At 47.9% G+C, this 18,487-nt stretch overlaps 1 protein-coding gene across 4 annotated transcripts in view; it reads right to left on the bottom strand.

Moving 5' to 3' along the window:
* Positions 1 to 11,214: 11,214 nt before the first annotated feature.
* The window catches only part of LOC142658974 (rho GTPase-activating protein 27-like), an 81,605-nt gene continuing 74,332 nt past the window's right edge, over positions 11,215 to 18,487 (bottom strand). For 2 of the 4 annotated variants that reach the window (XM_075834577.1, XM_075834578.1), the window contains exon 14: positions 17,090 to 18,019. In XM_075834577.1, the coding sequence (XP_075690692.1) occupies positions 17,241 to 18,019 (779 nt within the window). In that variant the 3' untranslated portion in view covers positions 17,090 to 17,240. Of the gene's footprint in view, positions 11,541 to 16,599; positions 16,706 to 17,045; positions 18,020 to 18,487 lie in introns of those variants that run through there. The other 2 variants (XM_075834579.1, XM_075834580.1) reach the window with 2 other exon arrangements.

Genomic DNA, 18,487 nt, shown 5'->3' with positions numbered 1-18,487 from the left:
TACAGAGAGATGTATAGTGACACAACCAGCGCCCGGCGCCTCTGCTACATACAGGGAGATGTATAGTGACACAACCGGCGCCTCTGCTACATACAGAGAGATGTATAGTGACACAACCAGCGCCCGGCGCCTCTGCTACATACAGAGAGATGTATAGTGACACAACCAGCGCCTGGCGCCTCTGCTACATACAGAGAGATGTATAGTGACACAACCAGCGCCCTGCTACATACAGAGAGATGTATAGTGACACAACCGGCGCCTCTGCTACATACAGAGAGATGTATAGTGACACAACCAGCGCCCGGCACCTCTGCTACATACAGGGAGATGTAGTGACACAACCAGCGCCCGGCACCTCTGCTACATACAGGGAGATGTATAGTGACACAACCGGCGCCTCTGCTACATACAGGGAGATGTATAGTGACACAACCAGCGCCCGGCACCTCTGCTACATACAGGGAGATGTATAGTGACACAACCGGCGCCTCTGCTACATACAGGGAGATGTATAGTGACACAACCAGCGCCCGGCACCTCTGCTACATACAGGGAGATGTATAGTGACACAACCAGCGCCCTGCTACATACAGAGAGATGTATAGTGACACAACCAGCGCCCGGCACCTCTGCTACATACAGGGAGATGTATAGTGACACAACCAGCGCCCGGCGCCTCTGCTACATACAGGGAGATGTAGTGACACAACCAGCGCCCGGCACCTCTGCTACATACAGGGAGATGTAGTGACACAACCGGCGCCTCTGCTACATACAGGGAGATGTATAGTGACACAACCAGCGCACAGCGCCTCTGCTACATACAGGGAGATGTATAGTGACACAACCAGCGCCCGGCACCTCTGCTACATACAGGGAGATGTATAGTGACACAACCAGCGCCTCTGCTACATACAGGGAGATGTATAGTGACACAACCAACGCCCTGCTACATACAGAGAGATGTATAGTGACACAACCAGCGCACAGCGCCTCTGCTACATACAGGGAGATGTATAGTGACACAACCAGCGCCCGGCACCTCTGCTACATACAGGGAGATGTATAGTGACACAACCAGCGCCTCTGCTACATACAGGGAGATGTATAGTGACACAACCAGCGCCCGGCGCCTCTGCTACATACAGAGAGATGTATAGTGACACAACCAGCGCCCGGCGCCTCTGCTACATACAGAGAGATGTATAGTGACACAACCAGCGCCCGGCGCCTCTGCTACATACAGAGAGATGTATAGTGACACAACCAGCGCCCGGCGCCTCTGCTACATACAGAGAGATGTATAGTGACACAACCAGCGCCCGGCGCCTCTGCTACATACAGAGAGATGTATAGTGACACAACCGGCGCCTCTGCTACATACAGAGAGATGTATAGTGACACAACCGGCGCCTCTGCTACATACAGAGAGATGTATAGTGACACAACCAGCGCCCGGCACCTCTGCTACATACAGGGAGATGTATAGTGACACAACCAGCGCCCGGCGCCTCTGCTACATACAGAGAGATGTATAGTGACACAACCGGCGCCTCTGCTACATACAGAGAGATGTATAGTGACACAACCAGCGCCCGGCACCTCTGCTACATACAGGGAGATGTATAGTGACACCACCAGCGCCTCTGCTACATACAGGGAGATGTATAGTGACACAACCAGCGCCCGGCGCCTCTGCTACATACAGGGAGATGTTTAGTGACACAACCAGCGCCTCTGCTACATACAGAGAGATGTATAGTGACACAACCGGCGCCTCTGCTACATACAGAGAGATGTATAGTGAGACAACCAGCGCCTCTGCTACATACAGAGAGATGTATAGTGACACAACTGGCGCCTCTGCTACATACAGAGAGATGTATAGTGACACAACCAGCGCCCGGCACCTCTGCTACATACAAGGAGATGTATAGTGACACAACCGGCGCCTCTGCTACATACAGAGAGATGTATAGTGACACAACCAGCGCCTCTGCTACATACAGGGAGATGTATAGTGACACAACCAGCGCCCGGCGCCTCTGCTACATACAGAGAGATGTATAGTGACACAACCGGCGCCTCTGCTACATACAGAGAGATGTATAGTGAGACAACCAGCGCCTCTGCTACATACAGAGAGATGTATAGTGACACAACCGGCGCCCGACACCTCTGCTACATACAGGGAGATGTAGTGACACAACCAGCGCCCGGCACCTCTGCTACATACAGGGAGATGTAGTGACACAACCAGCGCCCGGCACCTCTGCTACATACAGGGAGATGTATAGTGACACAACCGGCGCCTCTGCTACATACAGGGAGATGTATAGTGACACAACCAGCGCCCGGCACCTCTGCTACATACAGGGAGATGTATAGTGACACAACCGGCGCCTCTGCTACATACAGGGAGATGTATAGTGACACAACCAGCGCCCGGCACCTCTGCTACATACAGGGAGATGTATAGTGACACAACCGGCGCCTCTGCTACATACAGGGAGATGTATAGTGACACAACCAACGCCCTGCTACATACAGAGAGATGTATAGTGACACAACCAGCGCACAGCGCCTCTGCTACATACAGGGAGATGTATAGTGACACAACCAGCGCCCTGCTACATACAGAGAGATGTATAGTGACACAACCAGCGCCCGGCGCCTCTGCTACATACAGGGAGATGTATAGTGACACAACCAGCGCCCGGCGCCTCTGCTACATACAGAGAGATGTATAGTGACACAACCAGCGCCCGGCGCCTCTGCTACATACAGAGAGATGTATAGTGACACAACCGGCGCCCGGCTACATACAGAGAGATGTATAGTGACACAACCGGCGCCTCTGCTACATACAGAGAGATGTATAGTGACACAACCGGCGCCTCTGCTACATACAGAGAGATGTATAGTGACACAACCGGCGTCTCTGCTACATACAGAGAGATGTATAGTGACACAACCAGCGCCCGGCACCTCTGCTACATACAGGGAGATGTATAGTGACACAACCAGCGCCCGGCGCCTCTGCTACATACAGAGAGATGTATAGTGACACAACCAGCGCCTCTGCTACATACAGAGAGATGTATAGTGACACAACCGGCGCCTCTGCTACATACAGAGAGATGTATAGTGACACAACCAGCGCCCAGCACCTCTGCTACATACAGGGAGATGTATAGTGACACAACCAGCGCCTCTGCTACATACAGGGAGATGTATAGTGACACAACCAGCGCCCGGCGCCTCTGCTACATACAGAGAGATGTATAGTGACACAACCGGCGCCTCTGCTACATACAGAGAGATGTATAGTGAGACAACCAGCGCCTCTGCTACATACAGAGAGATGTATAGTGAGACAACCGGCGCCCGGCACCTCTGCTACATACAGGGAGATGTATAGTGACACAACCGGCGCCTCTGCTACATACAGGGAGATGTATAGTGAAACAACCGGCGCCTCTGCTACATACAGAGAGATGTATAGTGACACAACCAGCGCCCGGCACCTCTGCTACATACAGGGAGATGTATAGTGACACAACCGGCGCCCGGCTACATACAGAGAGATGTATAGTGACACAACCAGCGCCTCTGCTACATACAGAGAGATGTATAGTGACACAACCGGCGCCTCTGCTACATACAGAGAGATGTATAGTGAGACAACCAGCGCCTCTGCTACATACAGAGAGATGTATAGTGACACAACCGGCGCCTCTGCTACATACAGAGAGATGTATAGTGACACAACCAGCGCCCGGCACCTCTGCTACATACAGGGAGATGTATAGTGACACCACCAGCGCCTCTGCTACATACAGGGAGATGTATAGTGACACAACCAGCGCCCGGCGCCTCTGCTACATACAGGGAGATGTTTAGTGACACAACCAGCGCCTCTGCTACATACAGAGAGATGTATAGTGACACAACCGGCGCCTCTGCTACATACAGAGAGATGTATAGTGAGACAACCAGCGCCTCTGCTACATACAGAGAGATGTATAGTGACACAACCGGCGCCTCTGCTACATACAGAGAGATGTATAGTGACACAACCAGCGCCCGGCACCTCTGCTACATACAAGGAGATGTATAGTGACACAACCGGCGCCTCTGCTACATACAGGGAGATGTATAGTGACACAACCAGCGCCTCTGCTACATACAGAGAGATGTATAGTGACACAACCAGCGCCTCTGCTACATACAGGGAGATGTATAGTGACACAACCAGCGCCCGGCGCCTCTGCTACATACAGAGAGATGTATAGTGACACAACCGGCGCCTCTGCTACATACAGAGAGATGTATAGTGACACAACCAGCGCCTCTGCTACATACAGGGAGATGTATAGTGACACAACCAGCGCCCGGCGCCTCTGCTACATACAGAGAGATGTATAGTGACACAACCGGCGCCTCTGCTACATACAGAGAGATGTATAGTGAGACAACCAGCGCCTCTGCTACATACAGAGAGATGTATAGTGACACAACCGGCGCCTCTGCTACATACAGAGAGATGTATAGTGACACAACCAGCGCCCGGCACCTCTGCTACATACAGGGAGATGTAGTGACACAACCAGCGCCTCTACTACATACAGGGAGATGTAGTGACACAACCGGCGCCTCTGCTACATACAGGGAGATGTATAGTGAAACAACCGGCGCCTCTGCTACATACAGAGAGATGTATAGTGACACAACCAGCGCCCGGCACCTCTGCTACATACAGGGAGATGTATAGTGACACAACCGGCGCCTCTGCTACATACAGGGAGATGTATAGTGAAACAACCGGCGCCTCTGCTACATACAGAGAGATGTATAGTGACACAACCAGCGCCCGGCACCTCTGCTACATACAGGGAGATGTATAGTGACACAACCAGCGCCCGGCACCTCTGCTACATACAGGGAGATGTATAGTGACACAACCAGCGCCTCTGCTACATACAGAGAGATGTATAGTGACACAACCAGCGCCTCTGCTACATACAGAGAGATGTATAGTGACACAACCGGCGCCTCTGCTACATACAGAGAGATGTATAGTGACACAACCAGCGCCCGGCACCTCTGCTACATACAGGGAGATGTATAGTGACACCACCAGCGCCTCTGCTACATACAGGGAGATGTATAGTGACACAACCAGCGCCCGGCGCCTCTGCTACATACAGGGAGATGTTTAGTGACACAACCAGCGCCTCTGCTACATACAGAGAGATGTATAGTGACACAACCGGCGCCTCTGCTACATACAGAGAGATGTATAGTGAGACAACCAGCGCCTCTGCTACATACAGAGAGATGTATAGTGACACAACCGGCGCCTCTGCTACATACAGAGAGATGTATAGTGACACAACCAGCGCCCGGCACCTCTGCTACATACAAGGAGATGTATAGTGACACAACCGGCGCCTCTGCTACATACAGGGAGATGTATAGTGACACAACCAGCGCCTCTGCTACATACAGGGAGATGTATAGTGACACAACCAGCGCCCGGCGCCTCTGCTACATACAGAGAGATGTATAGTGACACAACCGGCGCCTCTGCTACATACAGAGAGATGTATAGTGAGACAACCAGCGCCTCTGCTACATACAGAGAGATGTATAGTGACACAACCGGCGCCTCTGCTACATACAGAGAGATGTATAGTGACACAACCAGCGCCCGGCACCTCTGCTACATACAGGGAGATGTATAGTGACACAACCGGCGCCTCTGCTACATACAGGGAGATGTATAGTGAAACAACCGGCGCCTCTGCTACATACAGAGAGATGTATAGTGACACAACCAGCGCCCGGCACCTCTGCTACATACAGGGAGATGTATAGTGACACAACCAGCGCCCGGCACCTCTGCTACATACAGGGAGATGTAGTGACACAACCAGCGCCTCTGCTACATACAGAGAGATGTATAGTGACACAACCAGCGCCCGGCACCTCTGCTACATACAGGGAGATGTATAGTGACACAACCGGCGCCTCTGCTACATACAGGGAGATGTATAGTGAAACAACCGGCGCCTCTGCTACATACAGAGAGATGTATAGTGACACAACCAGCGCCCGGCACCTCTGCTACATACAGGGAGATGTATAGTGACACAACCGGCGCCTCTGCTACATACAGGGAGATGTATAGTGACACAACCAGCGCCCAGCACCTCTGCTACATACAGGGAGATGTAGTGACACAACCAGCGCCTCTGCTACATACAGGGAGATGTATAGTGACACAACCAGCGCCCGGCACCTCTGCTACATACAGGGAGATGTATAGTGACACAACCGGCGCCTCTGCTACATACAGGGAGATGTATAGTGAAACAACCGGCGCCTCTGCTACATACAGAGAGATGTATAGTGACACAACCAGCGCCCGGCGCCTCTGCTACATACAGAGAGATGTATAGTGACACAACCAGCGCCCGGCACCTCTGCTACATACAGGGAGATGTATAGTGACACAACCAGCGCCCGGCACCTCTGCTACATACAGGGAGATGTATAGTGACACAACCGGCACCTCTGCTACATACAGGGAGATGTATAGTGACACAACCGGCGCCTCTGCTACATACAGAGAGATGTATAGTGACACAACCAGCGCCCAGCACCTCTGCTACATACAGGGAGATGTATAGTGACACAACCAGCGCCTCTGCTACATACAGGGAGATGTATAGTGACACAACCAGCGCCCGGCGCCTCTGCTACATACAGAGAGATGTATAGTGACACAACCGGCGCCTCTGCTACATACAGAGAGATGTATAGTGAGACAACCAGCGCCTCTGCTACATACAGAGAGATGTATAGTGAGACAACCGGCGCCCGGCACCTCTGCTACATACAGGGAGATGTATAGTGACACAACCGGCGCCTCTGCTACATACAGGGAGATGTATAGTGAAACAACCGGCGCCTCTGCTACATACAGAGAGATGTATAGTGACACAACCAGCGCCCGGCACCTCTGCTACATACAGGGAGATGTATAGTGACACAACCGGCGCCCGGCTACATACAGAGAGATGTATAGTGACACAACCAGCGCCTCTGCTACATACAGAGAGATGTATAGTGACACAACCGGCGCCTCTGCTACATACAGAGAGATGTATAGTGAGACAACCAGCGCCTCTGCTACATACAGAGAGATGTATAGTGACACAACCGGCGCCTCTGCTACATACAGAGAGATGTATAGTGACACAACCAGCGCCCGGCACCTCTGCTACATACAGGGAGATGTATAGTGACACCACCAGCGCCTCTGCTACATACAGGGAGATGTATAGTGACACAACCAGCGCCCGGCGCCTCTGCTACATACAGGGAGATGTTTAGTGACACAACCAGCGCCTCTGCTACATACAGAGAGATGTATAGTGACACAACCGGCGCCTCTGCTACATACAGAGAGATGTATAGTGAGACAACCAGCGCCTCTGCTACATACAGAGAGATGTATAGTGACACAACCGGCGCCTCTGCTACATACAGAGAGATGTATAGTGACACAACCAGCGCCCGGCACCTCTGCTACATACAAGGAGATGTATAGTGACACAACCGGCGCCTCTGCTACATACAGGGAGATGTATAGTGACACAACCGGCGCCTCTGCTACATACAGAGAGATGTATAGTGACACAACCAGCGCCTCTGCTACATACAGGGAGATGTATAGTGACACAACCAGCGCCCGGCGCCTCTGCTACATACAGAGAGATGTATAGTGACACAACCGGCGCCTCTGCTACATACAGAGAGATGTATAGTGAGACAACCAGCGCCTCTGCTACATACAGAGAGATGTATAGTGACACAACCGGCGCCTCTGCTACATACAGAGAGATGTATAGTGACACAACCAGCGCCCGGCACCTCTGCTACATACAGGGAGATGTATAGTGACACAACCGGCGCCTCTGCTACATACAGGGAGATGTATAGTGAAACAACCGGCGCCTCTGCTACATACAGAGAGATGTATAGTGACACAACCAGCGCCCGGCACCTCTGCTACATACAGGGAGATGTATAGTGACACAACCGGCGCCTCTGCTACATACAGGGAGATGTATAGTGAAACAACCGGCGCCTCTGCTACATACAGAGAGATGTATAGTGACACAACCAGCGCCCGGCACCTCTGCTACATACAGGGAGATGTATAGTGACACAACCAGCGCCTCTGCTACATACAGAGAGATGTATAGTGACACAACCAGCGCCTCTGCTACATACAGAGAGATGTATAGTGACACAACCGGCGCCTCTGCTACATACAGAGAGATATATAGTGACACAACCAGCGCCCGGCACCTCTGCTACATACAGGGAGATGTATAGTGACACCACCAGCGCCTCTGCTACATACAGGGAGATGTATAGTGACACAACCAGCGCCCGGCGCCTCTGCTACATACAGGGAGATGTTTAGTGACACAACCAGCGCCTCTGCTACATACAGAGAGATGTATAGTGACACAACCGGCGCCTCTGCTACATACAGAGAGATGTATAGTGAGACAACCAGCGCCTCTGCTACATACAGAGAGATGTATAGTGACACAACCGGCGCCTCTGCTACATACAGAGAGATGTATAGTGACACAACCAGCGCCCGGCACCTCTGCTACATACAAGGAGATGTATAGTGACACAACCGGCGCCTCTGCTACATACAGGGAGATGTATAGTGACACAACCAGCGCCTCTGCTACATACAGGGAGATGTATAGTGACACAACCAGCGCCCGGCGCCTCTGCTACATACAGAGAGATGTATAGTGACACAACCGGCGCCTCTGCTACATACAGAGAGATGTATAGTGAGACAACCAGCGCCTCTGCTACATACAGAGAGATGTATAGTGACACAACCGGCGCCTCTGCTACATACAGAGAGATGTATAGTGACACAACCAGCGCCCGGCACCTCTGCTACATACAGGGAGATGTATAGTGACACAACCGGCGCCTCTGCTACATACAGGGAGATGTATAGTGAAACAACCGGCGCCTCTGCTACATACAGGGAGATGTATAGTGACACAACCAGCGCCCGGCACCTCTGCTACATACAGGGAGATGTATAGTGACACAACCGGCGCCTCTGCTACATACAGGGAGATGTATAGTGAAACAACCGGCGCCTCTGCTACATACAGAGAGATGTATAGTGACACAACCAGCACCCGGCACCTCTGCTACATACAGGGAGATGTATAGTGACACAACCAGCGCCCGGCACCTCTGCTACATACAGGGAGATGTAGTGACACAACCAGCGCCTCTGCTACATACAGAGAGATGTATAGTGACACAACCAGCGCCCGGCACCTCTGCTACATACAGGGAGATGTATAGTGACACAACCGGCGCCTCTGCTACATACAGGGAGATGTATAGTGAAACAACCGGCGCCTCTGCTACATACAGAGAGATGTATAGTGACACAACCAGCGCCCGGCACCTCTGCTACATACAGGGAGATGTATAGTGACACAACCGGCGCCTCTGCTACATACAGGGAGATGTATAGTGAAACAACCGGCGCCTCTGCTACATACAGAGAGATGTATAGTGACACAACCAGCGCCCGGCACCTCTGCTACATACAGGGAGATGTATAGTGACACAACCAGCGCCCGGCACCTCTGCTACATACAGGGAGATGTATAGTGACACAACCGGCGCCTCTGCTACATACAGAGAGCTGTATAGTGACACAACCAGCGCCCGGCACCTCTGCTACATACAGGGAGATGTATAGTGAAACAACCGGCGCCTCTGCTACATACAGAGAGATGTATAGTGACACAACCAGCGCCCGGCACCTCTGCTACATACAGGGAGATGTATAGTGACACAACCAGCGCCCGGCACCTCTGCTACATACAGGGAGATGTAGTGACACAACCAGCGCCTCTGCTACATACAGAGAGATGTATAGTGACACAACCAGCGCCCGGCACCTCTGCTACATACAGGGAGATGTATAGTGACACAACCGGCGCCTCTGCTACATACAGGGAGATGTATAGTGAAACAACCGGCGCCTCTGCTACATACAGAGAGATGTATAGTGACACAACCAGCGCCCGGCACCTCTGCTACATACAGGGAGATGTGTAGTGACACAACCGGCGCCTCTGCTACATACAGGGAGATGTATAGTGAAACAACCGGCGCCTCTGCTACATACAGAGAGATGTATAGTGACACAACCAGCGCCCGGCACCTCTGCTACATACAGGGAGATGTATAGTGACACAACCAGTGCCCGGCACCTCTGCTACATACAGGGAGATGTATAGTGACACAACCGGCGCCTCTGCTACATACAGAGAGATGTATAGTGACACAACCAGCGCCCGGCACCTCTGCTACATACAGGGAGATGTATAGTGACACAACCAGCGCCTGGCGCCTCTGCTACATACAGGGAGATGTATAGTGACACCACCAGCGCCTCTGCTACATACAGGGAGATGTATAGTGACACCACCAGCGCCTCTGCTACATACAGGGAGATGTATAGTGACACAACCAGTGCCCGGCACCTCTGCTACATACAGGGAGATGTATAGTGACACAACCGGCGCCTCTGCTACATACAGAGAGATGTATAGTGACACAACCAGCGCCCGGCACCTCTGCTACATACAGGGAGATGTATAGTGACACAACCGGCGCCCGGCTACATACATACCCTTGTGTGATGAACAGACTTTTGCACAGGGGGGGTCTTAACGGTCCTTGTTCTGGTGTCCAACACTTTTTACTAAGAAAATTCAGACGTGTGACACAAAGGAACAGAATCAGGTGAATGGGGTGAGAAAGGAAAGAGGAGATTATGAGGAGGAGGAGGAGGAGGAGGAGGAGCACAAAAACCAATGTGTTCCTCTGAGTCGCATCAATCGCACAGTCCTGACCTTATTATGAGCCCCCACAATATTATCAGATAAGTTCCTTACAGTCTTCATCATTTTTTACAGATCCACATGGAAGAAGCCACCGCTCTCCCGCGTCCGCTCACAATGCAAACGTCGGCGCCACTTCTCCGTCACGTGGCTGCTCAGGGGACCCTGTGCTCATCTTTTTGCTTTTACATTTTCCAATGTGTAAATTGCAGATGTTTTTCTATGATTATCAGTTGGCAAGAAAGTTTTTTTATTCTATGAAGTCGATTTAAGGGTTTTATGTACACGTTACATTTTATACATTAAATAGGGAGACGTCCTCTGGCGACCTGCGCCTTCATGACACGCTCGGTGCGCACCCTCTCCGCGTCGGATCAGCTGCTGCTGAAAATAAACTTGTACTGGATGAGGATTTGTTCCACAATTTGGTTTTGGTAGACCATGTTCATGGCAATGTTGCCCCCCTCCAGCTCAGGCCTCAGCAGGGTCGGCCCAAACACAATTGCGACACTCTGGACCGACATCCGATTCGAGTCTTTATGTTCAATGACCCTGAAATCCGAAAATGAAAACATCACTGAAAAGGAGCAAAATTCTGGCAATCTTATGCCCACCTGATACCCCCACCCACGGGGCTTCTAATTACAGGGCGACTCCACCGTGGACAATACGACACGATGGGGGCGACATTTGCGGTTTCGCTCACGCCCGTCTGTCAGAAACTGCACAACTTTTGTGAGGATTTTAATCTCCCGCCACAATTGATGGGAAAAGTGTTTTTTAGTTTTTTTTTGTCTTGCAGAGATCGAGTTTACGCCACATTTATCAAAATGGAGATTATTTCTCGGAGCTGCGCTCAGGAGGCTTAAAAAAAGCAAACACAATAAATGTATCGCAAGCGGAAATGAGCGGCACCCCTAATAAAGGACATCCACTTCTCTGGAACAAAATGGGGGCCACTGTGTCCTGCTGCTGGGAACCCCAGAAAGCAGAAGTAAAACCTGTGGGGGAACCCAGCAATAAATGTTCAATTCCCCAACACAGGGAGATCAAACTTTACATGAGAAATCTTAAAATCAATGGTTCATCCACCATGTAATGCACGAAAACGGCAGAAAGCGACATGATCTCTCCCTCTTCTCCTCACTCGGGCGTATTGATGGGATAACAAACGAGTCACCTCTTAACTTAAAATGCCGTAATGAGGGTTTTCTAAACTAGACAGCCGCTCGATTAAACCCAATAATAAAATGTCATATAGTCACATACACATGGCGAAATATAGACCTCTATACACATATAGTCACACACACATGGCCAAATATAGACCTCTATACACATATAGTCACACACACATGGCCAAATATAGACCTCTATACACATATAGTCACACACACATGGCGAAATATAAACCTCTATACACATATACTCACATACACATGGCGAAATATAGACCTCTATACACATATACTCACATACACATGGCGAAATATAGACCTCTATACACATATAGTCACATACACATGGCCAAATATAAACCTCTATACACATAGTCACATACACATGGCGAAATATAAACCTCTATACACATATAGTCACACACACATGGCCAAATATAGACCTCTATACACATATAGTCACATACACATGGCGAAATATAAACCTCTATACACATATAGTCACATACACATGGCGAAATATAAACCTCTATACACATATAGTCACATACACATGGCCAAATATAGACCTCTATACACATATAGTCACATACACATGGCGAAATATAAACCTCTATACACATATAGTCACATACACATGGCGAAATATAAACCTCTATACACATATAGTCACATACACATGGCGAAATATAAACCTCTATACACATATAGTCACATACACATGGCCAAATATAAACCTCTATACACATAGTCACATACACATGGCGAAATATAAACCTCTATACACATATAGTCACACACACATGGCCAAATATAGACCTCTATACACATATAGTCACATACACATGGCGAAATATAAACCTCTATACACATATAGTCACATACACATGGCGAAATATAAACCTCTATACACATATAGTCACATACACATGGCCAAATATAGACCTCTATACACATATAGTCACATACACATGGCGAAATATAGACCTCTATACACATATAGTCACATACACATGGCCAAATATAAACCTCTATACACATAGTCACATACACATGGCGAAATATAAACCTCTATACACATATAGTCACACACACATGGCCAAATATAGACCTCTATACACATATAGTCACATACACATGGCGAAATATAAACCTCTATACACATATAGTCACATACACATGGCGAAATATAAACCTCTATACACATATAATCACATACACATGGCGAAATATAAACCTCTATACACATATAGTCACATACACATGGCGAAATATAGACCTCTATACACATATAGTCACATACACATGGCGAAATATAGACCTCTATACACATATACTCACATACACATGGCGAAATATAGACCTCTATACACATATAGTCACATACACATGGCCAAATATAAACCTCTATACACATAGTCACATACACATGGCGAAATATAAACCTCTATACACATATAGTCACACACACATGGCCAAATATAGACCTCTATACACATAGTCACATACACATGGCGAAATATAAACCTCTATACACATATAGTCACACACACATGGCCAAATATAGACCTCTATACACATATAGTCACATACACATGGCGAAATATAAACCTCTATACACATATAGTCACATACACATGGCGAAATATAAACCTCTATACACATATAGTCACATACACATGGCCAAATATAGACCTCTATACACATATAGTCACATACACATGGCGAAATATAAACCTCTATACACATATAGTCACATACACATGGCGAAATATAAACCTCTATACACATATAGTCACATACACATGGCGAAATATAAACCTCTATACACATATAGTCACATACACATGGCGAAATATAGACCTCTATACACATATACTCACATACACATGGCGAAATATAGACCTCTATACACATATAGTCACATACACATGGCCAAATATAAACCTCTATACACATAGTCACATACACATGGCGAAATATAAACCTCTATACACATATAGTCACACACACATGGCCAAATATAGACCTCTATACACATATAGTCACATACACATGGCGAAATATAAACCTCTATACACATATAGTCACATACACATGGCGAAATATAAACCTCTATACACATATAATCACATACACATGGCGAAATATAAACCTCTATACACATATAGTCACATACACATGGCGAAATATAGACCTCTATACACATATAGTCACATACACATGGCGAAATATAGACCTCTATACACATATACTCACATACACATGGCGAAATATAGACCTCTATACACATATAGTCACATACACATGGCCAAATATAAACCTCTATACACATAGTCACATACACATGGCGAAATATAAACCTCTATACACATATAGTCACACACACATGGCCAAATATAGACCTCTATACACATATAGTCACATACACATGGCGAAATATAAACCTCTATACACATATAATCACATACACATGGCCAAACATAAACCTCTATACACATATAGTCACATACACATGGCCAAACATAAACCTCTATACACATATAGTCACATTCACATGGCCAAATATAAACCCCTATACACATATAGTCACATACACATGGCCAAACATAAACCCCTATACACATAGTCACATACACATGGCCAAACATAAACCTCTATACACATATAGTCACATACACATGGCGAAATATAAACCTCTATACACATAGTCACATACACATGGCCAAATATAAACCTCTATACACATATAGTCACATACACATGGCCAAACATAAACCTCTATACACATATAGTCACATACACATGGCCAAACATAAACCTCTATACACATATAGTCACATTCACATGGCCAAATATAAACCCCTATACACATATAGTCACATACACATGGCCAAACATAAACCCCTATACACATAGTCACATACACATGGCCAAACATAAACCTCTATACACATATAGTCACATACACATGGCGAAATATAAACCTCTATACACATAGTCACATACACATGGCCAAATATAAACCTCTATACACATATAGTCACATACACATGGCCAAATATAAACCTCTATACACATATAGTCACATACACATGGCCAAACATAAACCTCTATACACATATAGTCACACACAGCATCCACAAAGTCTTCACACCCTCACTTTTTTCACGTTTTGTTATGTTGAGGCCTTGTGCTAAAAAAAAATTAAAAAAGTTTTCCCCATCAATATGCCCTCAATCCTCCATAATAACAAAGTAAAAACCAAGACATGAGGAGGAGAGAACTGCCTGTAGAGCTTAGAGACAGGATTGTGGAGGGACAGATCTGGAGAAGGGGACAAATAATGTCTGCTGCACTGAGTGTCCCCAGGAGCACAGAGGCCTCCATGATTCTCAAATGGAAGGTTTGGAACAACCAGGACTCTTCCTAGAGCCGCCCCACCAAACTAAGTAATCAGGGGAGAAGGACCTTGGTAAGAGGTGACCAAGAACCCAATGGTCACTGTGGCCGAGCTCCAAAGATCATGTGTGCAGATGGGGGAAACTTCCAGAAGATCGACCATCACTGCAGCACTACAGCAATCTTGGCTTTATGGCAGAGCGGCCAGAAAGAAGCCGCTCCTCAGTAATAGACATGAAAGCCGCCCGGAGGTTACAACAAAATCACTTAAAGGACCTCATACCGTGAGAAACAAGATTCTGGGGTCTGATGAAACCAGTCACTGCTCATCACCTGCCCAATACCCTCCCTACAATGCAGCCTGGTGGTGGTGGGGGCATCATGATGTGGGGGCATTCTTCAGCCGAACCTCAGACTGGGCCAAAGGTTCACACTCCAATAAGACAATGACCCTAAGCACACAGCCAAGACAACACGGGAAAGGTGGAGGGACCACACAGGAGGGCACAACTCTGGGAATGTCCTCGAGTGGCCAGGCCAGACCCCTGATGAACCCAATCCAACATCTCTGGAGAGACCTGAAAATGTCCGTCCACCGACGTCACCATCCAACCTGACAGAGCGGAGATCTGCAGAGGGGAACGGCAGAAAATCCACAAATCCAGGAATGTAAACCTTGAGGCATCAAGAAGACTGGAGGCCGTTATCACTGCGAAAGGGGCGTCACCCGAGTCCCGAGTAAAGGGGTTGAAGACTTATAAAATGTCTAGTTTTTACTTTTCAATAAATTAGTAAAGAACAAACATTCTGTTCTCACTTCATCATTACGGGGGAGAGGGCAGAACGAGGGGGAGAGAGACCTCAACATAAAGTGAAAAAGGTGAAAGGGTCTGAAGACTTTCTGAATGCATTGTACATATATATATATACACACACACACACACACACACACACACACACACGTACACATACACACACACACACATATACACATACGTATAGACAGCAGGACACATTTTCCATTCACTGACCTGCACAGATGCTTGAACAGCAGCCTCATGGTCTCCAGGTTGGACAGGGGCAGTGATAGGACCAGCTCCTTCAGGCATCGGATCTTCTGATTCTGATCACTTAATTCTTGTATGGAAAGAGCTCAAGTTAAAGAGGCATTAAATAATCTCCTAATTGATGTAAATGAGAAAAGAAGTGCCCACCATAGTGGTGTCACATGGGCCTTGGCAGAAGAGGGACCCTCAACTTATGGAGTCAATGACTAGACCTTCTGTCATTAACACTGAAGTGCAGGGAGGTGGCCTCCGGAATGACCAGCATGGACTTCATTACATGATTGTCATCTCAAAGCCCTAGGTCTTCTACTACTAAACCCTGTAAACATACACCCCTGTCCACAAGCCTATATGACAACCCCCACAGAAGTGAGATAACCCTCAGATAACAGCGTGGGACATGGACTTACTTATCGCTTCAATGAACTGGTCAAAATAAATAAAAGGGAACAGAGGTTCCTGCAGCTCTCGGAAAAACAGCTTCAGTGCTCCAGTGATCACGTGGACGTCTTCCCATCGACCATCATCTAAACTAAAGTTTTCACCTGGAAAAATATCTTGACATGATGAGAAATGTCAGCTTAATACAATATATTAGGTGCTGTTCATGAACGATGGCAGGAGGTTGGGTACAGAGTGCATTGTTTGGTCTCTGGTGACAGGAGGTTGGGTACAGAGTGCATTGTTTGGTCTCTGGTAGCAGGAGGTTGGGTACACAGTAAATTGTTTGGTCTCTGGTAGCAGGAGGTTGGGTACAGAGCACATTGTTTGGGGTCTGGTGACAGGAGGTTGGGTACAGAGCACATTGTTTGGTCTCTGGTGACAGGAGGTTGGGTACAGAGTACATTGTTTGGGGTCTGGTGACAGGAGGTTGGGTACAGAGTACATTGTTTGGGGTCTGGTGACAGGAGGTTGGGTACAGAGCACATTGTTTGGTCTCTGGTGACAGGAGGTTGGGTACAGAGCACATTGTTTGGGGTCTGGTGACAGGAGGTTGGGTACAGAGCACATTGTTTGGTCTCTGGTGACAGGGGGTTTGGTACAGAGTAGATTGTTTGGGGTCTGGTGACAGGAGGTTGGGTACACAGTACATTGTTTGGTCTCTGGTGACAGGAGGTTGGGTACAGAGCACATTGTTTGGGGTCTGGTGACAGGAGGTTGGGTACAGAGTACATTGTTTGGGGTACTGTGACAGGAGGTTGGGTACAGAGCACATTGTTTGGGGTCTGGTGACAGGAGGTTGGGTATAGAGTACATTGTTTGGGGTCCTGTGTCAGAGGGTTGTATATACACAATATACACTCACCATGATCCACTTTATAGCGCAACTTCTGAATGACTGCCAGGTTTCCGCTGATTCGATACAAGCCATCAATGTCCAACCCTATTTCCCCACATGATGAGACTGTTTAGGCACAATCTGTTAACCCCTTAGATAGCTGAAGTCAGACTGTAGCATTACAGACATTACACATAGTAGGGAACCCCAAACAGGTCTACTAACACTTTGAATAAACCTCTACTTTTTGAGTCCTGGCCTCCCCACCAAAAACTACTGGGTATATCTCCACACGATGGAAGCCATCAACAAGAAGACCGCCAGCTGACAGATTTTCTAGTTATGGTGCGTGTGAATACTCGGGACTGTCTGGCTCATTAACACATGAATGTCAAAACAGTCTCGTGAATGCCTAATACCTGCACTGGTGTAAGTCAGCCGGACTGCAAGGGGGCATTAAGGGGTTAATCAGTCAATCAGACCAGTAGGAGGCCAGTATAAAGTCACAGACATACAATGGCAGGAATAGATCCGTCAATAGTAACTTGTTGTTGATTTCTTTTTAAGAGCAGG

Source organism: Rhinoderma darwinii, chromosome 8 (genome assembly GCF_050947455.1).
Source record: "Rhinoderma darwinii isolate aRhiDar2 chromosome 8, aRhiDar2.hap1, whole genome shotgun sequence".
Classification (NCBI taxonomy): Eukaryota; Metazoa; Chordata; class Amphibia; order Anura; family Rhinodermatidae; genus Rhinoderma; species Rhinoderma darwinii.
This window is presented reverse-complemented; position numbering and strand designations above follow the sequence as displayed.